The following is a 20,177-nucleotide window of genomic DNA, read 5'->3' as shown; positions in this document are numbered from 1 at the left end:
CTTGGACATTATTAATATAATTTTTGTCCTTAAAAATAAGCAACAACTAAAAACATGATTTTTTTTTTTTTTAGAGAGGAAGGGAGGGAGGGAGAGGGAGAGAGGGAGGAGGAGAGAGAGAGAGAGAAACATCAATGTGTGGTTGCTGGGGGTTATGGCCTGCAACCCAGGAATGTACCCTGGCTGGGAATTGAACCTGGGACACTTTGGTTCCCAGTCCGCGCTCAATCCACTGAGCTATGCCAGCCAGGGCAAAAACATGATTCTTTATCTGTTCAGATTGCTTTAACAAAACTCTAAATACTGGGGAGTTTTATGACCCTATGTCTCTTCTCTGAGCTAGCTACCATTCCAGTTTTGTACAATTTTTATACATTGCCTTTCTCTGTCCAATAAGTCCTCTTTGAAGAGGGGTTTTGCAATTAAACAATAAAGTGTTATTAATTATTTGACTTATATTGTCAATTTAGAGATACATCTTCATTTATCTATAAATCTTAATTTGTATATATGGTGAGTCTCCCATCAGATCAGATCTCCATTCAGTGAAGGATATGTTGCCCTTGCTTCGGGGACCTCTCTATAGCTCCTTGAAGGGTAGCCTGGCTACAGAGAGCTGCCTTGCCCCATGTCTCTGCCCCCCTACCCAGGAATGCCCACATCCAATGACTGATAGATGTGGAGATATAATGGTTCACCTTCCTGACCTAATCTGGGGACAACTCTGGAGGCCATCCTAGCCTCAGAGCTCCCCAGACCTTGGCTGTTTTTCTTTGGGCCACAGCCAGCTGGACACCTCTGCCCAGTTCTGCTTCATTCCTCAGCATTCCATAGAGTAGAGGCCAAGGTTAAATATACATTTCAAACTCCTTCTTAGGGTCTGCTTCTGGGGAGCCCAACAGGCAAGAATATTGTCTCAGTTTTTAAATTATAGCCGATTAATAGTCAATAAGCAAATGTTTAAATGAGATAGAACATGTGGCTATTTCCACAACTTTACTTCTTAATAGTTGGCGCCATTAATAGTTTAATAGTGTTTGCCATTCTTTTAAAGAGTAAATTCTAACTTTTCAACCTAGATCTTTGAAATACTTATGGACTTCCTTTGAAAGGGGACTTGGATTTTGGGTAGAAAGTTGGGGGGCTGGGAAGAGAATGTAACTAACTTTTAATATTCTCTTACATTGAGATTGCCTCTCTCACATTGTGATGGCCAATAATAAGTGGACAGTGAAATTTAGTTATTTACAAACACAAATTTGTAATATAGTCATTACAGACAATGGGCAAGCATCACTTGTCAGGATTTAAGATACTTGATAATATTATACAAAGAATGGTGAAGGGTTGGTTTAAGAATATGATCTGTTGACAAACACATGTGTTAGGTCTAAATATCAACTATCTCCCATCTCAGGTCTGGTGATGATGCTTATCTGGTCATGGTTATTGATAATAGTATAATAATATACCACATTTATATAGAACTTTATCATTTTACCCTTTTAATTTTATTCTCTTGACATCTTGGGTCATAGTTATTATGAACCTGTCACAGGGGTAAAGAAACTGAGACATAAGAGACTTTGTTCAAGGTCACACAAGACCCCCCTCAGGTCTTTGGGCTCCCAGGCTGTTTTCTTTCTCATTCCAGCATCCTTCTGCACTAGCAAACCAACACATCGACACGAACCTTTCATCTCTCAGACAAGAGACATTGGGCTACTCACCCATGAGTCTCAGCTTTCTAAAGAGATAAAAATTATGAATAGAATTGTTTACAAATTTGCTATTGTATCATTAAAAGCAAATTATTGTGCAACTTTAAAGATAAATAAACTAGAGCTAAGGTGACATTCTAATTCATACAACTCCATTAAAAGCTATTTTGGGAGATAGAGATCATTTCTTTGGCAACTTCCTCTACATTACCTGATGCAATTTTTTTATGCTACTTATTTTTAAATATATATTTATATGCATTTTTTCCCTACTTGGCTGAGAGGAGTTTGAAGACAGGATTGTCTGTGATCTTTCTCTGTTTCAGCAATATGTATTACAGGTCTTTCATTTATTAATTAACAAATATTTGTTGAAGTCTTTGTGTACCAAGCAGTGATAGGTGTTGGGGGGTATGGTGCTAAATGTGGAAGACTAGGTTCATTAGTCATGGAGCTTATAGACTAGGGTGAAAACAAATAACAGAATTTTTAAAAATACAATTCTTGTGGTTGCTGCAGTACAAATGTGAAGGGGAAGACTAGAGAATCCAGGAAAGTCTTCCTAAGGACAGATATTTACAGAGGCAATTGGGAAGGTGTTTCTTTTTCTTTCTTTTTGAATTATAAAAATTTATTTTAATTATTGTTGCAGTACAATTTTCTTTTACTCCCATCCCAACCCACCCACCCAGCCCTCCCTCCTCCTTCCCATTTCCACCCACCCCTAGTTTTTATCCATGTGTCCTTTATACTCATTCCTATAAACCCTTCCCCTTTTCCCCTGAAATTCCCCTGAAATTCCCTCTCTTCTCCCCTCTGAACTCTATCAGTCGGTTCTTTATTTCAGTGTCTTTGGTTATATTTTGCTTGTTTCTTTGTTTTGTTGTTTAGGTTCCTGTTAAAGGTGAGATCATATGGTATTTGTCTTTCACTGCCTGGCTTATTTCACTTAGCATAATACTTTCCAGTTGCATCCACGCTGTTGCAAAGGGTAGGAGCTCCTTCTTTGTTTCTGCTGCATAGAATTCCATTGTGTAAGTGTACCATAGTTTTTTGATCCATTCATTTACTGATGGGCATCTAGGTTGCTTCCAACACTTGGCTTTTGTAAATTGTGCTGCTATGAACATTGGGATGCACAGGTTCTTTTGGATTGGTGTTTCAGGGTTCTTAGGACATAATCCTAGCAAGAAAGGTGTTTCTTTTTTTAATAGGAAGTTTTATTTTTAATTTTTGACATTATAGTTTTAACAAACTTAATTAAGGTATATTTATTTTGTTTAGTTTATTGAGAGTAGACTGGTTACATATATACTGAAGAATATTAACTCAGTCCTATAATCTGCATGAGATCTAACTATTTTAATGAAGTTCTTAAAACTCAATAGAATTACTGTATTTATATAACTATCAGTTACATTTGTTAGGGGTGACCTGCTGGGTTTTTTTAAAAAGTCTTTAAATTTGCTTATCTTATTGATCAATTTCTTGTATCCACTAAACCATTAAGCAACAGGTATAGTCATTCATCGATGGGCAAGATGATGGAAAAGTCTAGACCTTGAGTCAAACAGATCTGGCTTTGAACCTGGGTTCCAACCTTTTGCTAGCTGTTGATATCTGTTTCTCAGTTTCCACATCAGAAATATGGTGATTACACCAACCTTAGAGTTCTGCCTTTAGGAGCAGTAAGGTATCATAGAGTAAATGAGACTAGGAAGGAGCCATCTCACATGTTGTAAAGTGTACCTAAGCTTACAGAGTGAAGTTGAACAAATGATTTTTTAATTATCATCATAGAATGAAATCAAAAGGAAATAACTTTCCATAGGCAATGAAATCAGGAAATTCTAGAAAACAGTCAGTTATAAATTCCTCCATACAACATTTTTCCCCTAACTGCTAAGCTTCAAAAATGATTTCCTGCAGAACTGAGCACACCTGCAGAATGGGAAAGGCAGTGCCCCTGGAAGTGTACACAGCCAGTGCTCTTTCAGAGTGAGGTATGGAAAATAGATGCAGCAGACACGGTCTTTGATGGAGGGCAACTTCTCTTGCTCCTGCCCACCCCAGGAATCTAAATCAAGTCAGAGAGTCTGTTGAAAAATAGATAATGAGTATTGTAAGGAAATATATTTTTGGTTAAGCATGAACATTTGACTAAATCTCACTTTTTAAAATCAAACCCTAACAGTATATAATGACTTATATGAAGTCATAGGACTGTTTTGGCTGATGGCATTAATTGTTACTCTATTTTAATATTTTTACACTGTTATCTCTTATCATTCGATAATTTTACATTTTTATTTGGCTTTTTAATGTGTACATCTTGTCATTTAATTATAAGGTTGCTGAGGACAGGCCATCTTTGAATATCTGTAGCTCCTGAAACATAGTAGACAATGAAAGCTTATGAATGGATTAACTGTCTGGCTTTTGTGACAGATATGAAGATAGAAAGTGTGAATGAGTTTCGGGGCTAAGAATAGAATCCTAATCTTTAACTCTAATCATTGAGAAGCAATGCAGTCCATAATTTAATAAAATATCCCTAAGGCACCAAACAGCCAAGGGCCCTGTGGAACAATTTCCCACAAGTATTTGTTCAGCAAAGTCAATTAATTGTGTAACCCAACTTTCCTGAAAAAATACAATGGGCCAGGCTGACAAATATTAGGTGAGGCACAGGAATAAAAAAATATGAAGTGGATTTAGACGATGTAGAAACCCAAGTTACTAACAAAAATATTCAATAGCTCCTGAATGAATGAATGAATCAATGAATCCAGGCTAAAGTCCATGCCTGATTGTCTGTTTGCCTTATATGAAATAGTCATAGTAAAATTTTCCAGCCTTCAATCCTTCAGGCTATGAAGTAGTAGTAATCTCAGAATGATACTTAAGATATGGCAAGTCTTTAATGAGATGCTTAAGTAATCACAGCCATTTAATTAAAAGGGCAGTCATACATTAAAAAAGCTATTGTTCCCTAGTGGGTTGTTAAGGTTTTGGTCTTACATTTCTATGGTTACCTAATGCCTCCAGTCACCACAGTTTTTTGTCTATTTGTTTGTTTGATATTTAAAGACATTATACCATAGTTTTCAATTTACTGCTAGAATTTGTCCCAAAAGATTCTTCCTCAGACTACGTGATCACTCCTTTCCAAGTCTCCTTCACTGGCCCTCTCTCCAAGCTAGTGGGTTTTCCAAGTTCCATCATTCCCCATTTCTTACTCTTGGCTTAAATATTCCCTTAGAGTGATCTCTTCACTCCCAACACTTTCATTGCCTACTGTGTCAGCATCTGACAAATTATAATTACATTTCCCTTCTCTCTCTTTAACTCCAGACCCACTTTTTCAGTTTGATGTTTCATGGGTACTTCAAAGACAACCTGTCCTGAATTGAAATCATGCTTTTCTCCTTCACATACCTGCTCACTCTCCTATTTTTCCTGCTTGTTTAATGGTGACATCACATAAAGTGGTCACAAAGGACAAAACCTTAAAGTCATGCTTAGTGATTTCTCACTACCTCCTACTTAGATCGAATCAGTACAATGTAAATATATACAATTTTTATTTGACAGCTCCATCTGCTCATCTCCAGCATAGGGAGCACTGTGTTTTCCCCTTCCCTAACCCTGTAACCTCCCAACTGGGCTCATTGCCTGGTGTTCTTTCCACTCTAGGGTGCCTCCTACATCAACAATCCTCAACTATTTTTCTTTTGTAAAATGCATTGATGTGACATATTCTTGTGGGCTACTAAAACATTTAGTGAGGAACTTAAACATTTTAATTATTCCTAATCTTCTTTTTTTATTTTACTTCTTTTTTTTTAATAAAGATTTTATTTATTTATTTTTAGAGAGGGAAGGGAGGGAGATCGAGAGAGAGAGAGAGAGAAACATCAATGTGTGGTTGCTGGGGGTTATGGCCTGCAACCCAGGCATGTACCCTGACTGGGAATCGAACCTGCAACACTTTGGTTCACAGCCCGCACTCAATCCACTGAGCTACGTCAGCCAGGGCTAATTATTCCTAATCTTCCACAGGCCCTCCACAGCAATACATGATCTGACCCCTGTCTACCTCCCATCTTTGTCTCATACTTCTCTCCCCATCATTCATTAACTCCACTGGCTCTTTCCTGCCCCTACCCATGTTCTTTACCCTCACTCTGTCTTTTTCCTGACCTCAACTAAGTGATACCACTTTAAGGAGTCTCTTCCTGAGCACTGCTCAATCTAAATTAAATTCCCTAGCTCTGCCTTGGATGGGTGGCTCAGTTGGTTGGAGCATCATCCTATACACCAAAAGGTTGTCAGTTGGATCCTTGCTCAGGGCACACACCTAGGGTTGCAGGCTGGATCCCTGTTGGGGTGTGTACAGGAGGCAACTGACAGATGTTTCTCTCTCACATGTCTCTCTCTGTCTCTCTCTCTCTGTCTCTCTTTCTTTCTCTGCCCCCTTTCTCTCTCTTTGCAAAATCAATAAACATATCTTTAAGTGAGATTAAAAAATCCCATTGCTGTTCCTCATAGGATTTGTCATAATTTATAATTATATACCTTTTCTTTTCTTTTTTTCTTTTTTTTTTGCATTAAGCCTGGCTCATGCGTATTTCTAAACTCTGTGAAAGCAGAGACCATATCTGTTCATTATTCACCATTGCATCCCATGGCCCCCACACAGACAAGTGGGCACCCAATACATATTACTGAATGAATGAATGAATGATCAGTAGGCTAGCTAACTATAGGCTCCATGTATGGATTATGGGCAATTCCCACCCCTGGAGAACATATTGTAAAGTTAGTAAGATTATTGCTATCGCAGAGATAATTTGGACTGTGCTCTAACCTAAAGAAAAATAAGCCTTCAGTACTCTACAACTGTGAATCATACATTGTTTCCACACATGTTAAGCCTGATCACAATACACTGGACACCCATTGTCTGGCTATGAGACATTTCTTCTTTGTTTGGTTACCTGAGATTTTTCCCTAAAGCATAAAGTCCATTCTGCAGTTTTCCTGCTTATGAACTTTTGGTGGGTTACTGCTGTTTTCAAGATAAAGTCCTAATTATTTGCATGTCTAACAAAGTCACTCGCAAGCTAGATCTGACCATTCTTTCCAACTTCAAATACTAGCCAGTCTCTACCATAGGCCATGATTAAACAAGGTTCTTTCATACCTTGGCCTGTTTCCGAAATGTTCTGCTTTTGTCCTCATATGAGTGTGTATTGCCCTTTAAAATCCATCTCTCTCAAGCATTTTTACTTATGCCTTCTTCTGTGCCCTCAATGTATGATACATTCTCTTCTAAAATTTGTTATATAGTCCAATAATAATTTATTGGAATGTCTGTCTCACAAACTGGATGGTAATTCCTGGATTAGACTGTGTATTCCCAGTGTCTAGCCTAATGCCAGCATACAACGGTACCAGTAACTTCTGGGTAACTGAATGCATGCTAATTGTTTGGGAGTAAAATGCCTACTGAAGCAATGGTATAAATGGTGACTTAATACCCAACTGACTAAAGAAGTCTGTTTAAATCATAATAGAACTGAAACATATTGCTAACACCGCTTTTTTTCTAGTATTAGTATGTGTTGTATCTCTGCTCTATTGCAACTGAGAAACCTCTTTCTTCTTCTATCCCTGCCCAGGGAAAGAGATTCTATTCTAAACTTCTCTCTTTGGTCTCTTTTTGCCCTAGAAGGAAAGGCCAAAAGATTTTTTCCCCTGCTGTACCAGTGGGATGGGATGTCTGTCATTTTGATTTTCATGGTTGAGGCATTTCAGCTGAGGACTTACCCGTGTCTCAAACAGTCTGGAAGACCACTTGTGTGATTGCATGTCTTTATGCTAACACACAGAAATCTTGCTAAACTTACTATGAGCCTTAAGATGAAATTAACTTTAAAGGAGCTCTCCTAATAAATAAAAATAGCTAAAAGACCTTCCTATTGGTGGTCCCATGCATCAGAAAGACTTACTCATGCTTTTTACTAATCCAGGCAATTGTCCTTCAGCTTTTGTTAAATGAATCAAAATAGCCCTTGACACCAAAACTTCTTGACTCCTGAACTTTTGTTACACTTTTTTGTTCATTCTGGTTTCCTTACAGACATCCACAAAGATAATGTTTAAACTTGGGGAAAAAATACTCCTGATCTAATGTATGATTAAGTAATTTATGTAATTTATTTGATATACACATTATAATGCAAACAAACATAATTGCTTTTAATAGGTAAGAATGGCAGATGTTTTGAGAAACAATATTCTGTATCAAATCATGTGTTTTTATAAGGTAGCTAACCTCATTAACTTTGTTAATTAAATAAATGCCCTTTCTGAATCACTTTCTTCTTTTTCCAAAAAATAGGTGGTGTTTGCATTGCCCAATCACAGAAAATTCCACGTGAACCAAGACCTGGAGAATTTGAAAAAATTATCAAAACGCCTGCTGGAAACACCCAACGCTCGGGCAGTGATTATGTTTGCCAATGAAGATGACATCAGGTGCTGATTGCTCCTCTTCCTTATGTAGGATCAGATTTGTGGCCCACATCCTATGACATATTTCATATTCAATATAAATCTTGTGAGATTTCACAGGAATTGCAACATTCTTATGCAATTACAGATTGCCTTCTGGTACACAGAGACACAATAGTTTCTAGTTTTTAAGTCTGAAATGTCTATAGAGTAAAACCCGGGGACTGAAAGAAGTGAGACAAGTGAGGATGATGGAATAAAGTGAATGAGTTTAAGAATAAAGCTAATTAACAGCTGCCAGAGTTAAAGTTGCTAGTATATTTCCTTTAGGAGATAAGCCCCGGCAGTTAGAATGATAGACTGATTGTTGAATGGCGACCTACTGAGTGTGTATAACTTGATATAGGTGTCTTGTAACATTCATGAGTGTAGTGTTTCTTGATAAATGTGGTATGTTTTATTTACTTTTATTCCTATAGGAGGATATTGGAAGCAGCAAAAAGATTAAACCAAAGTGGGCATTTTCTCTGGATTGGCTCAGATAGTTGGGGATCCAAAATAGCACCTGTTTATCAGCAGGAAGAAATTGCTGAAGGGGCTGTGACGATTTTGCCCAAAAGAACATCAATCGATGGTAAGGATGCACCAAAGAGAATTTGTTTTCATTCCAATTAAATCAAAATTCAAAGGCAAAACCAGAGTATCAGCATATAATGAAACATACCCATTATTGATGGCTCTGGATAGAATTTCCGGTTCTGATGGCAGAGTCACCAAGATAGTAACTGCTTAACCCAGCATATTTTTTTTCACTAGAGGAGTACCTATTGAATATATTTTTAAGAAAGGCGATTATAGTTGGCTCTATGATATTCTATGGCTTTGATTGTTCTATGATGTTACTGACTTCCATGATATTGCCCTTTAAATTCTCATATTTCCATGGACATATATGATGGTTACAGCACTGTTGGAGAGAGAGTGCTTGCTTCACAGAAAATGAAGAGATGATGCTAGGCTGACCCTATGGATGGAGTAAACACTACAGCAAAGATGTGAAACACCCTTGAAAGGTGGTCTGTCTCCCAAATGTCTTTGCCAATGGTCTAGATAGCGGTAGAAATTCCCCTCTTTCTCATTATCCTTTTGAAGTGAGGCATTATTTCCAGGTGGTCTCCCTTCAATGAGGTCATTAACTTAGCAGGCTGACACTTTTAGCCCATTTACCATGACTCCAGAAGGTTACATTAGTACTGATTAGTTAGTTGAACTAGCTAAAGTGGAACATCTAGGGACTGATAAATTTTGAGGTGGGTAGAGTATAGAAGCCTGAACATTACCACCACCCCCGGTGAGGTTGGAGGGGGCACAGAGAGAGAGGGCGGGCGGGGGCGAGAGACGGGAGGGAGGGGGAGAGAGAGTGAGGGGGGGAGAGAGCGAGAGGACGAGAGAGAGAAAGATAAAAGAAGAACAGAAGAAAGCGGCTAGAGACGAAGGGACGGGCGGTAATGAGGAAGACGGAAGGAAGGAAGGAGAAAGTGGCTAATGAGAAAATCCCAGTTGGTTCTGCATATTAGCCTGCGCTCCGGGGATGGCTGGTCCTACTGCTGCTGGGATACACGGCGACGGCCGACGGAGAGGTTGAGATAACACCAACAACAGGCTTTCCTGTTATGCTCATCCCTAGAGCCAGGCGCCTGAATGGTGAATGGTTAGGGTGGAAATATTGTCCACTGATTCCTCTTGGCTTTGCCATAAGGAAGCTTTTGGTTCTCCCCCATTTATTAACACACTTTGGGTTTTTTTTTAATGCAATGATCCAATATAACATAATATCTACTTAAGATCTCTGATAGTAGTTGGTTTTGATTATGAAAGAATATTAAAATCATGCTTTCTTCTTTAAAATAGGATTTGATCGATACTTTAGAAGCCGAACTCTTGCCAATAATCGAGAAATGTATGGTTCGCAGAATTTTGGGAGGAGAATTTCGGATGCAAGTTAGGATCACATGGAAAAAGGAACAGTCATATAAAGAAATGCACAGGTAGCCACTGAATGTTTTCCCTTGGTGCATTCGTTTTTTCATTACTTGAGAAATGCAGTTTTTCTCTATAGATAATGATAAGGGTATTTTCTGTTTCCTTGAGTCTCTTGTTACATTTTCCGAGCAGGGCTGAGCATACACTCATCATTCACGAGCTCATTGGTTCTTACAGTTAACTAAGTATTTATTGGATATGGGCCATGTGCTGGGATATTTTAGTCCTGTTTAAAAAATCATTTATCGAGTTTCTACTTTGGACAAAGCTACATTGGGATTGGTGAGACACGACAAATAAGCAAGACATGATATTGTTCTCAGGAGCTTAAAATGTAGTAAAGATGATGAATCATAATAATTTGCTATAAGACATCATTTTTTAAAACTACTTTAATCCATGTCCTGTATAATACTACTGGCTCCAATATCCTGCATAGCACTAGCAGCTATAATTTTTAGTGATTTGTTTATATATCTGTGCTTAAAATAATAGTGATATTAAATATTCATATTTTAAATGTAGGAATTAAACATTTTAATTGAACATATCATAATTACATGCATAGAAATTATATGGAATATTAAAATTACTTAGAGCTAAGTATTAAATTAAACAAGGTCAATATAAATTTTTAAAAATCCATTTAACAGCATATTAGATCATATAAGAAACTAACCCACAGAAAAGGAAATTTAAGGGCCACTGTTTATAGCATGATCAAGAAAACAATGAAACATTAGACAGATGATGTTAACAAAAGATACATAAGTCCTCTGCCAGGGGCTCCAACCTGCAGCCTGCAGCCCACATGCAGCCCAGGACGGCTGTGAATGTGGCCCAACACAAAGTCGTACATTTACTTAAAGCATTATGAGCTTTTTTTGTGTGATTACATATTGCAAAGTATTTAATGTGTGGTCCAAGACACCTCTTCTTTTTCCAGTGTGGCCCGGAGATGCCAAAAGGTTGGATACCCTCTACCCTGAATACTACAAAACTTGAAGGAACGTTTTACAACCACACATCCCTCCCTCATTCCCATATTTTGATATATCCTCCCTTCCTTGTATTCACTCCCTTTGGGAAGAGCTGTTCAAATGAAGGATGTGCTATGAGACACACTGGAGTGGATGTACAAGCAGAGCGAGGGTGGGGATATGGAGGGATATGCCTTGAGGCTCCCTGCGTGCTGGGCACTGTTCCGGGGGCTGGAGTGAGGGTGGGAGACAAGGTGTGTGTGCTCACAGAGCTTGCATGTGAGTGTGAGGAGACAGGCACTAAGTAAGTAAGCATGTAAAGGAATAGAGACTTCCAGATGCTGAGATGCACTTACAGGAAAGGCAACAGAGTAAATGTGAAAGGGTGACCAGGTGGTGTTGGCAGGGAGGGCGGCAATTAGACTGTGCAGTCACAAAATGCTGTATCTAGCAGGTGACATTTGAGATGAGACCTATATAGCCAGAAGGTGTCAGCCATGTGAAGACATGAGGTCAGCCTTTTGAAGGATTTCAGTCAAGTCTCCTTTGTTCAAGGTAGAGAAAGGAGAAAAAGGTATAGGGAGGCTGGAGTGAGTAAGAATGAGGTAGTGAGTGAGAGGGAGCGTGAGGGCAGATGAAGCTAAGAGACAGGCTGGGGCCAGGTCATACGAGTTCTTGAGGTACTTTCTAGAAGCTCCAGATTTGAGGGGTATGGGCTTTATCCTACATGTAGGGTAGAATTCCTTGAGGCTGTTTATCCAGGGCATTGCTCAGATACCTGTTTCAAGAAGACACCTCTGTCAGAAGTGTAAGTAGGATTAGAGATGATCAGAGAAGAAAAAGAAGGGTCAGTTAGGGCCCATCAGTAGTTCATGGGTAGTCATGGCCTAGACAAGGGCTTGTGTGTTACAGGGAAGATCACAATGTACAGAATTTGCACTACCTGTGAGTGATTAGCGCTGCAGGTGGTAGTTAGTAGTAGAGATTCGGAATATTAAATCTCTACCAGCTAGGTCTAGGAAAATGGTGATGTACTCACTTAACAGAGAAGACAGAATGAATGGTGGGTTTGGAGGGACTAACAAATTTGGTAGCCCCTATAGAACTGCCCAGCAGGTGGCAGCATAAGGTCTGGGACCCCACAGAGTGTTCAGCACTAAAAATACATATTAGGGAGTGGCAGATGGAGACCTGGGAGACGAGGGGCAGAGACGTAATTGCCACTGGAGATTGAGCAGAGAGGAGGGATGACAATTGAAGTCTCCGGGGAAGGAGTCAGGAAAGGAAACTGAGTAGGTGAGTTTAAGAAGGGGATGAATTGAAAGTCAATGTCTTCTTAGTTTCCAGGGAATAAGATGGGGTACACTCACTCTCAGTGCTGCAGAGAGGCATGGCTGAGGCATGGGAAGTGAGAGAGAGACTCAGGTTGTGAGACACAATCAGAATAAAGGAAGTAGAGGAATCAATGCTTGTTCAAGAAGTAGAGAAAGAAAGTGGATGTGGCAGGAGAACTTGGGAAAGAAGCAGGGGTGTGCAGACGTTTTCTTTAGGCACAGCACATGGAACCATGTTTTCAGATAAGCCCAATATTCAGAAAGAACAACTAGAACAAGGCAAATTAACTGTGGGTAGGATATTGACAGAAACTTTAGGGAGAAGCATGAAGAGGAAGGTATTATTTTTAAATAATGTGATTAAGTTGAAAAAAACATAGGGACAGACATACATAAGCAGAGGGGGACATTTGGTAATTAAATGGTAAATTTGGACATAGATATTAGGGAAGTTCAGAAAATGTATGACTAAATCCAGGTTGTAAAACTCAAAGTTTCATGGAGGAGGTGAGTGCTTGCTAATAAAGACTTGAGGAAGAGCATGCAGGATGAGGGACAAGGTGGGTCAGCAGAGCAAAGGCACGGAGTAGGGCATGGAGATGTGTGAGGAAGGATGAAGAGGTCCAGCTCACTGGAGAAGGGGTGCATGTTAAGGAATAGTGGGAAATAAAGAGGGTCTACTTTATAGGAGAATTTGAAAGGAGGGTTTATGAACAGAGTACCCTCTGTGTTTTTCATTGAAATATATTCTATATCATGTTTAATTCTGAACTCTGAATGTTATTATTTGATCATCTACACATTCATATCCTATTGTTGTTTAGACTGTTTAATGAAAATCTACCAGTTAATGAATGGGGTAAACACAGTTCTTCTTATGTACATTACATATAATAAATTGGTAGGAAATTAGTTATTAACTAATCACATAACTTTTAACAGACTATTTTCAGAATACCCAGTTTCTCTACAACTCATATTTTCCAAAAATGTTGAGGAGGATAGATGCTCTTTAGTATCTGTAAGTGTGTTGGATACTTACTGCCGACATCGATGCTGAATTGGGTTGTAGCGGAATCCTGACTTGGTGCCATGTCTGCTTTAGATTCCTTTGATTTGTTTGGGTGTAACAATCTGTCCAATTAAAACTATTTCTAGTGCAATGAAAATGATGTTTATTCCAAGTGCTAGGGCAAAGATACCCTTAGGGAACAAGGTCAATAAACAGATTTTCATCCAAATTCCACTGTGGATAATACTGAAATAACTTGTCTCTAGGTAGAACATAAGTCTATAATGCAATATCCTAACCTAATTTAAACAAACAAAAAACAGTAACACATGAATATTTCCAAATCATGAGAGAATATACTTATGCCCCAAATTACCATCAACACCCAGCTTTCTTCTCTGTTTTTGGGAAAGAGTGCAGATGATCTAGCACCTTAATGGTCAAATGTCCTTAAGAGGAAAAATCGACAGGCTATTCATGAGTAGAAATGTCCAGGATGTTAAAATCATTTATATTTCCAATTTTTCCAATTCCATCTAATTTAGAAATGAATGTATATAAGACATGCAATTTTCAAAATTAGACCTCACAAGGTTCATGTTTTAACCATTCACAATAAGTCAAAAAAGGAACTGTGAAAGTGGGATACCTGCAAAGTCCCTTTTGCTGTATTTAGAGCATTATTTGTGAGTTACACTTTGAGTAAAATTTTACCTGAAGCAATGCTAATCTGTGAACATAATTATTTTCTTCCACTGGGGGTGATACTGGCACAATGTATTTACATGGATAAGAGAATTCTTTCCAGCAGGGTAGGGCTTCTGTCTTATCAATTTTCGGGCTGCAGAATGTCTTCAAGCAGTGAGGAGCATCCTTTTCCTAAAATTAACTCAGCACAGTTTACTGAAATGATATTCCCTCCTAGAATCTCAGGCAAGCTTTCAAAAAGATGTGATATTACTGTTAACTTTGATTTGCTGGCCCAATTCCAAAGTGAAGCGATTCCGACCATCCACTTAGCTATTTATGTAGTTGTTATTGCTTCTGAGGAGGTCTGCTGAGTTCTGAAAGCTACTACTACTTAATCCTACTTAAAATTCCCTTTGTCTTCTCAAGAAGAAAGGAATCTTTTATACTTGTTATCAGTGCTGGTGTTATTTTAGAGACATTTATCTGACCTCTTCTTTTTTTCCCTCCCTTGTTCCACTCTCAAAGTTAATGCCTTTCTCCTTCTCAAACAGACACGCACACCCTCCCTCAAGAGCTGTGGCTCTTCATCATCTCTCCCCGTCTTTGCACCTTGTTCACACACCTATTTCGCCACTCAGGCCTCTGCCTGAACACTTCTTCCACTGCTCCCCTTCACCTCATTTTTTCTTTTTCGCACCTTTTCTCTGGTTACTTCCTTACCTGACATTGTTTTGTTCAGCAAGACTCTCACTGGCAGTGGAGAGGCTTTTGTTTTGTTTTGTTTTGTTTTGGGTCTCACTTAACTTTCTTACTGGCTGTTGTGCTGAATTTTTGTCTTTCAGAGAGGCCAGATAGTGAGGACTGCAGGGACCTGTGTATGTTCCACTGAGCTGGTCCTCAAAGGCAGACTCCCTGTTGGTCATACTGTTTGGCCATGGCTTTCACTTCTCCATCATGAGTTGTGACTAGCTCTGCCCTTAATAAAACAGCATCCCCTGACCAACCTAATAAATCCAGTCAGTTCCATATAGCATCTTAAAGCCTTTGTTTTGCTCTAACCATTTGTCCATCTATCTATCCACCCATTGTTTAGTCACTTTTGTTTATTTTGGATAGCCTGCCTTGTACCAGACACTGCACTGCCGATAGAGAGACAAAGCACAGATCACCCTTGTCCCCAGGTTGCTCACACAGACATATATACTGTCTTATTGAATTTGAAGTGCTTTCCTTGTCTGTTGGGTTTCAATCCCCAGCCAGGAGGTTGGGACACTGATGTGCCTGACACTCAGATGCTGAGTGATGGTGAGCAGATGCTACTTGAAATGGCCTATTGATTCTTATTTATGATGATAGAAATAATGGTAATGGAAAAAGCAATGCACAAGTATGTTTCTTCTCATAAACAAGTGATTCTGTCATTGAACCAAATAGCAGGCTCAATAATTAGCTCTCTGAAAGACCTGTCAGTTTTTTTTCCAGTGCCAGAGTAACTGGATATCTTTCAGGTGTAACTACCTCTCAATAGTCCTCCATATGCTTTGGGAGACTGTGAAAGGTGGAAACTTTGACCCGTTCACCCAGGACTCATGGAAACCACATGAGTGAATGAATTAGGTGGTTAGTGAGGGGGATGGATATACACTGTTTGACTTAGTTATTCAGAATGAAGGGAAGCTAAGGTAACGTTCCCTGTGTTAAAATGTATTCTGCCGTTGCTGTTTGTCTCTGGCCAAGAGTAAAACTCTGTTGAGGACAATGTCTTTACATCAGCATCGTGAGGTGGCAGTTAGCCCACAGGCTTCTCTTCTGAGCAAGTGAAATAGAAGAAACCCCAGAATTACATGTTTATGCCCCTTCTGAGATTCCATATTTAATTCTAGTAGACACATGTGAGATAACACAACAGATATTGATTTTTGAGACATACTAGATTTTAGGATTTTATAGCTGGGATGTAAAATCAAGAACATCCTCTCATTTTCTACATGAAGAAGTTAGAACCTAGAGAAATTCAGTGAATTATTAAAAAAAACTACACAGTCTCAGAGTTGCAACTAGAAGCCTGATCTGTTTTATTTGAGTTTGTGCTTGACTTTTATATCCTTGATTTATTGTATTATTTACTTATTTCAGGGCTTTTACCACATAGTTGAAAAGTATTTTTCTTTTTTCTCTTTATATTTTATGTATGACAGAAATGAATTATGAAATTTTAAAGTTACCAGCTATAAAGTGAAATAAAAATCATGTATTGGTGGTTAGTTAGTCCTACAGAAAATAGTAAATATTTTAATATTCTTCACATTGTTTTTAATGATATATATAGTATCTGTGAGTGGGTCTTGAACAGAATAAACTTTTTCATCCAGTTCATTGGCCCCTTGCCATTTATAAAAGTAGACTGAGAATTATATTTAAAAAATAGGAGGAACTATCCACTGCAAGCTTCTATAATTCTAAATCCAGTGTCACCGAGTTATAGCCATTCACTTTGCTAAATTACAGTTAGTTTGCTCATTCATTCACTTGTTTATGGAAAAAAAGTTACCCATTTGAAGGCAGTATGGGAAGCCCTATCCATTATAGGGCTTTTGTGTGCATACAAATCACCTGACCACCTGGTTAAAATGCAAATTTTGATTGTGTAGGTCTGGGGTGAGGCAGTCTGCATTTCTGACCAGTCTCAGGTGATATTGAAGGTGATGAGCTCTGGGTCACTCTGTGAGTAACAGGGGATATGGGAATTAGTTTATTGAGATAGCAGTGACATCTGACATTTCATTAGCAGAAAAAAATATTCAGCTGTGCTAAAGACTACTGATAAACCCACAGTGTTCCACAGAAGATCATCTAAATAAGACTTTAAATTGTAAAATGGAAAAATGTACACAATAAAGCCTGTGTCGTGTGTTTAATCTTCAGTAAGTATTTAAATCAGTAAAGTGTAAAGGCACGGTGTATGTGTGCCTGTCTCCTCATTAGAAAGTTTGGAAGTGGAGAGCTCAAGTTTAAAGGCATGTGTACAGATGCACCTGTATTTCCAAAATTTGCAAAGTAGATTGCAAAGTTTGCCGTGTCAGGATTCAAAAATACTCTTCAAACTTAAAAGAACACTGCACTGTCAGTCACAAATTCGTATATATAAAGGAGTTGCCAAGGTCCATAGAGACCATTTTCCTCAATTCTTTTATTTTGCAGAAAAGAAATCGTGGTCCGTCTGGCCTAAGTGAGTTGTCTAAATCCATAAAGCTACCCGAAGGTGATGATGGGACTGAAATCTGATTTGACACTTGATTCTTTCCTTCATCCTTTTCTGTTCTGAATGAAGGCCTTTCCCAGCAAGGGACTGAATTTCACTGACCCATTCTGCTATTTTTTTCTGTTCTGGTGCCCTGAATATTTTCCCAGTGGCTGCCTAAGGTTAAGTATTCCCTCTCCGTGAAGCTCCCTCACTACTGAAGGGGTCAGATTGATGCTCGTGGTCTGAGAGGACTAGTCCTGCTTGAATTGTAGAAGCATAAGGAAGTGCCCTGTGGTTACAGGGAACTTTGCGGGTACATAAAATCTTGTATTTTCTGGAAATAACTTAAAATAGTATTCCCTATTTTAAGGAGTTTAGGAATCCCTTTCTGTAAAGCATACAATGGTCTCTGTCATTAGCTACATTGGTTGAGTTTACATGTGTCTAGACAAACATGACCTCTGGAATATTATACTGAAGGACTCAGGAATGAAATAGGGAATATGGGCAATTGAGTGACAAAGCATTTTTGAGAACCATTTATGTGAAAACCCACAGCAAAACTTGGGTCAGTGAAGATAAAGCAGTGGGTAGAAAAGTACAGAAACATAAGAAAAAAGTATTTCCCTCAATGCTTATTAAATGGCAATGGAGGTAATCAATTCATTAAAACAAAATAAAGAAAGAAGGAATATATTCTGGTTCAGCATTAGGGAGATGTGATATTCCTAACCCCTAAAAAAGAGTACAGAACAGTTACATATAAAGGGTAATTATTTGCATATGAAAGGATTCAGAAAAGATGAAGAGGTGGTTAGTATGATTATTTCAAACACAGGGAAGCACACAGGCCAGTATACCGAGAAGGAGAGAGGTCTGAGGAACTGAACAAGTTCAACGTGGCTGCCATAGAGTGTATGCTGGGAGAATAGCAAGAGCCAAAGCACAGATCATGTAAGATTTACGTGTCTCATGAGGGAGTGGAAATTTGTTCTGAAATGCAGCGAACAGGTACTTAAAGGTTTTAAGCAGATCAATGACAACTGGATTTCCATTTTAGTAGGATTATTCTGGCTGTCGCATAACACTAAGGAAGAAATACCAGTTAGACATTACAGTAATTTCTCTAGAGGTGACAGTGGCCCAGGTTATGATGGCTGTACTGCATTGGGCATGGAGAAAAGTGGGTGGATATGAGAAATATCTAATTAGATGGTTATGTGAGTCTGAAGCTGAGAGAAGAGGTCTTGCTGTAGAGACAAAGTTGGGACTCAGTGGCCTACGAATAAGTCTGGGCGAAACAGACCCAGAAAGTGTGTGAAAAACAAATCGCAGAGAGCCTGATTCAGAGCTCAAGGGATGTAGACTTTCGGGAATGCGGTAAAGGAAAAGATCCTGGAATTCTATTTTTTCCTGAGACTCATCCTCAGTATCAATGGGTGAACCCCCACTAAGGACACATCTCTGATCTACAACCCTAATTCCTCCCCCAGTGTCTCTGCAGCTACAACCGACTGGTTTAAGGCTGGGTGCTTGACCCAGGCTGGATCATCAGAGTCCTTCCAAGGCATATTTAAAAATGAAACTGAAGAGAAAGATCGGTTTCTTTTGGGGTGTTGGGGTGGGGCTGTGAGATGGGAGGCTGGGAAGGTTGTCAGGTTCTTCAATCTGAGGAGCAAGTTGGCCTGGAAGGATGATACCGACACATCGACAGAACAGAGCGCACAAATGGAAAGGGTTCCGACTGTGATCAAGATCTTAACTGTACCCTTCCTGCAGGGATGTGAGCTAGGTCACGAAACTTCTAATTAAGTTTTCCCATCCTCAGCTAGCAACCTAGTGTCCAGACTAACATATGATAGTAATACTGGGGAAAACTAGAGGAAGTAATATGCATAAAGCTCATTGCCTGCTACAGAGGGAGCACAGCGGGTACTGCTGCTTACTTACCCAACAGCAATCTCCCTTTCTTCTGTGTCAGCAGCATCCAATAGAATGCTCTATGGCAAGGACGGTTTTCTATATCCGCATTGTTCAATGAAGTAGCCACTAGACAGGTGACCATTGGTCACTCAAAATGTGGCTAGAGGACCCAGAAACTGAATTTTAAATTTTATTCAATTTTAATTAGCGTACATTTAAATGTTAATAGCCACACATGGCTAGTGGCTATCATATTACACAACATAGGTCTAGACTGGCGGGCCTATAACACGACAATTTTGTTGTAGTGTATAACCCATATAACCCAGTTAATTCAGATTGGTCTGATCCAATTGCAGGGGTCCAGTCCTGCCTGCCAGCCTTGTAGTGCAGTTCTGGTCAAGGAGATAGATAGGAAAGTCTTACAGGACCCTTCAGGGAGTAGAGGGTGGGGAGTTCTTCTGGTTATTGTTATGTCTGCAATTGGTAGCTGGAATGGCAGCGGGGAAATCACACCAACAATAGCACCATACAAAAGCAGAGGAAACCCCAGTCACTGCTGACATCTTTAAACCTGAATTAACCAGCCTGGAATGCCCTTTGATTCTTGAGATATGAGATCATAATAAAGCTCTCATTTTAAAAAGCCATTTTGCATTGGCTTTTCTATTATTTGTCACTGAAAGCATCCTAACTAATATAATATATTAC

General features: G+C 39.0%; 1 protein-coding gene across 1 annotated transcript in view; it reads left to right on the top strand.

Annotated features, from left to right (window-relative positions):
• The window catches only part of GRM8 (glutamate metabotropic receptor 8), a 796,332-nt gene that overhangs the window by 341,218 nt on the left and 434,937 nt on the right, over positions 1-20,177 (top strand). The window contains 5 exon segments of the mRNA XM_028526153.2: positions 8,128-8,198; positions 8,200-8,264; positions 8,720-8,874; positions 10,152-10,190; positions 10,193-10,288. Of these exon segments, the coding sequence (XP_028381954.1) occupies positions 8,128-8,198; positions 8,200-8,264; positions 8,720-8,874; positions 10,152-10,190; positions 10,193-10,288 (426 nt within the window).

This window comes from Phyllostomus discolor, chromosome 10 (assembly GCF_004126475.2).
Source record: "Phyllostomus discolor isolate MPI-MPIP mPhyDis1 chromosome 10, mPhyDis1.pri.v3, whole genome shotgun sequence".
NCBI classification, from domain to species: domain Eukaryota; kingdom Metazoa; phylum Chordata; class Mammalia; order Chiroptera; family Phyllostomidae; genus Phyllostomus; species Phyllostomus discolor.
Note: the sequence above shows the minus strand (reverse complement) of the source record. Positions and strands in the feature narration are given on the sequence as shown.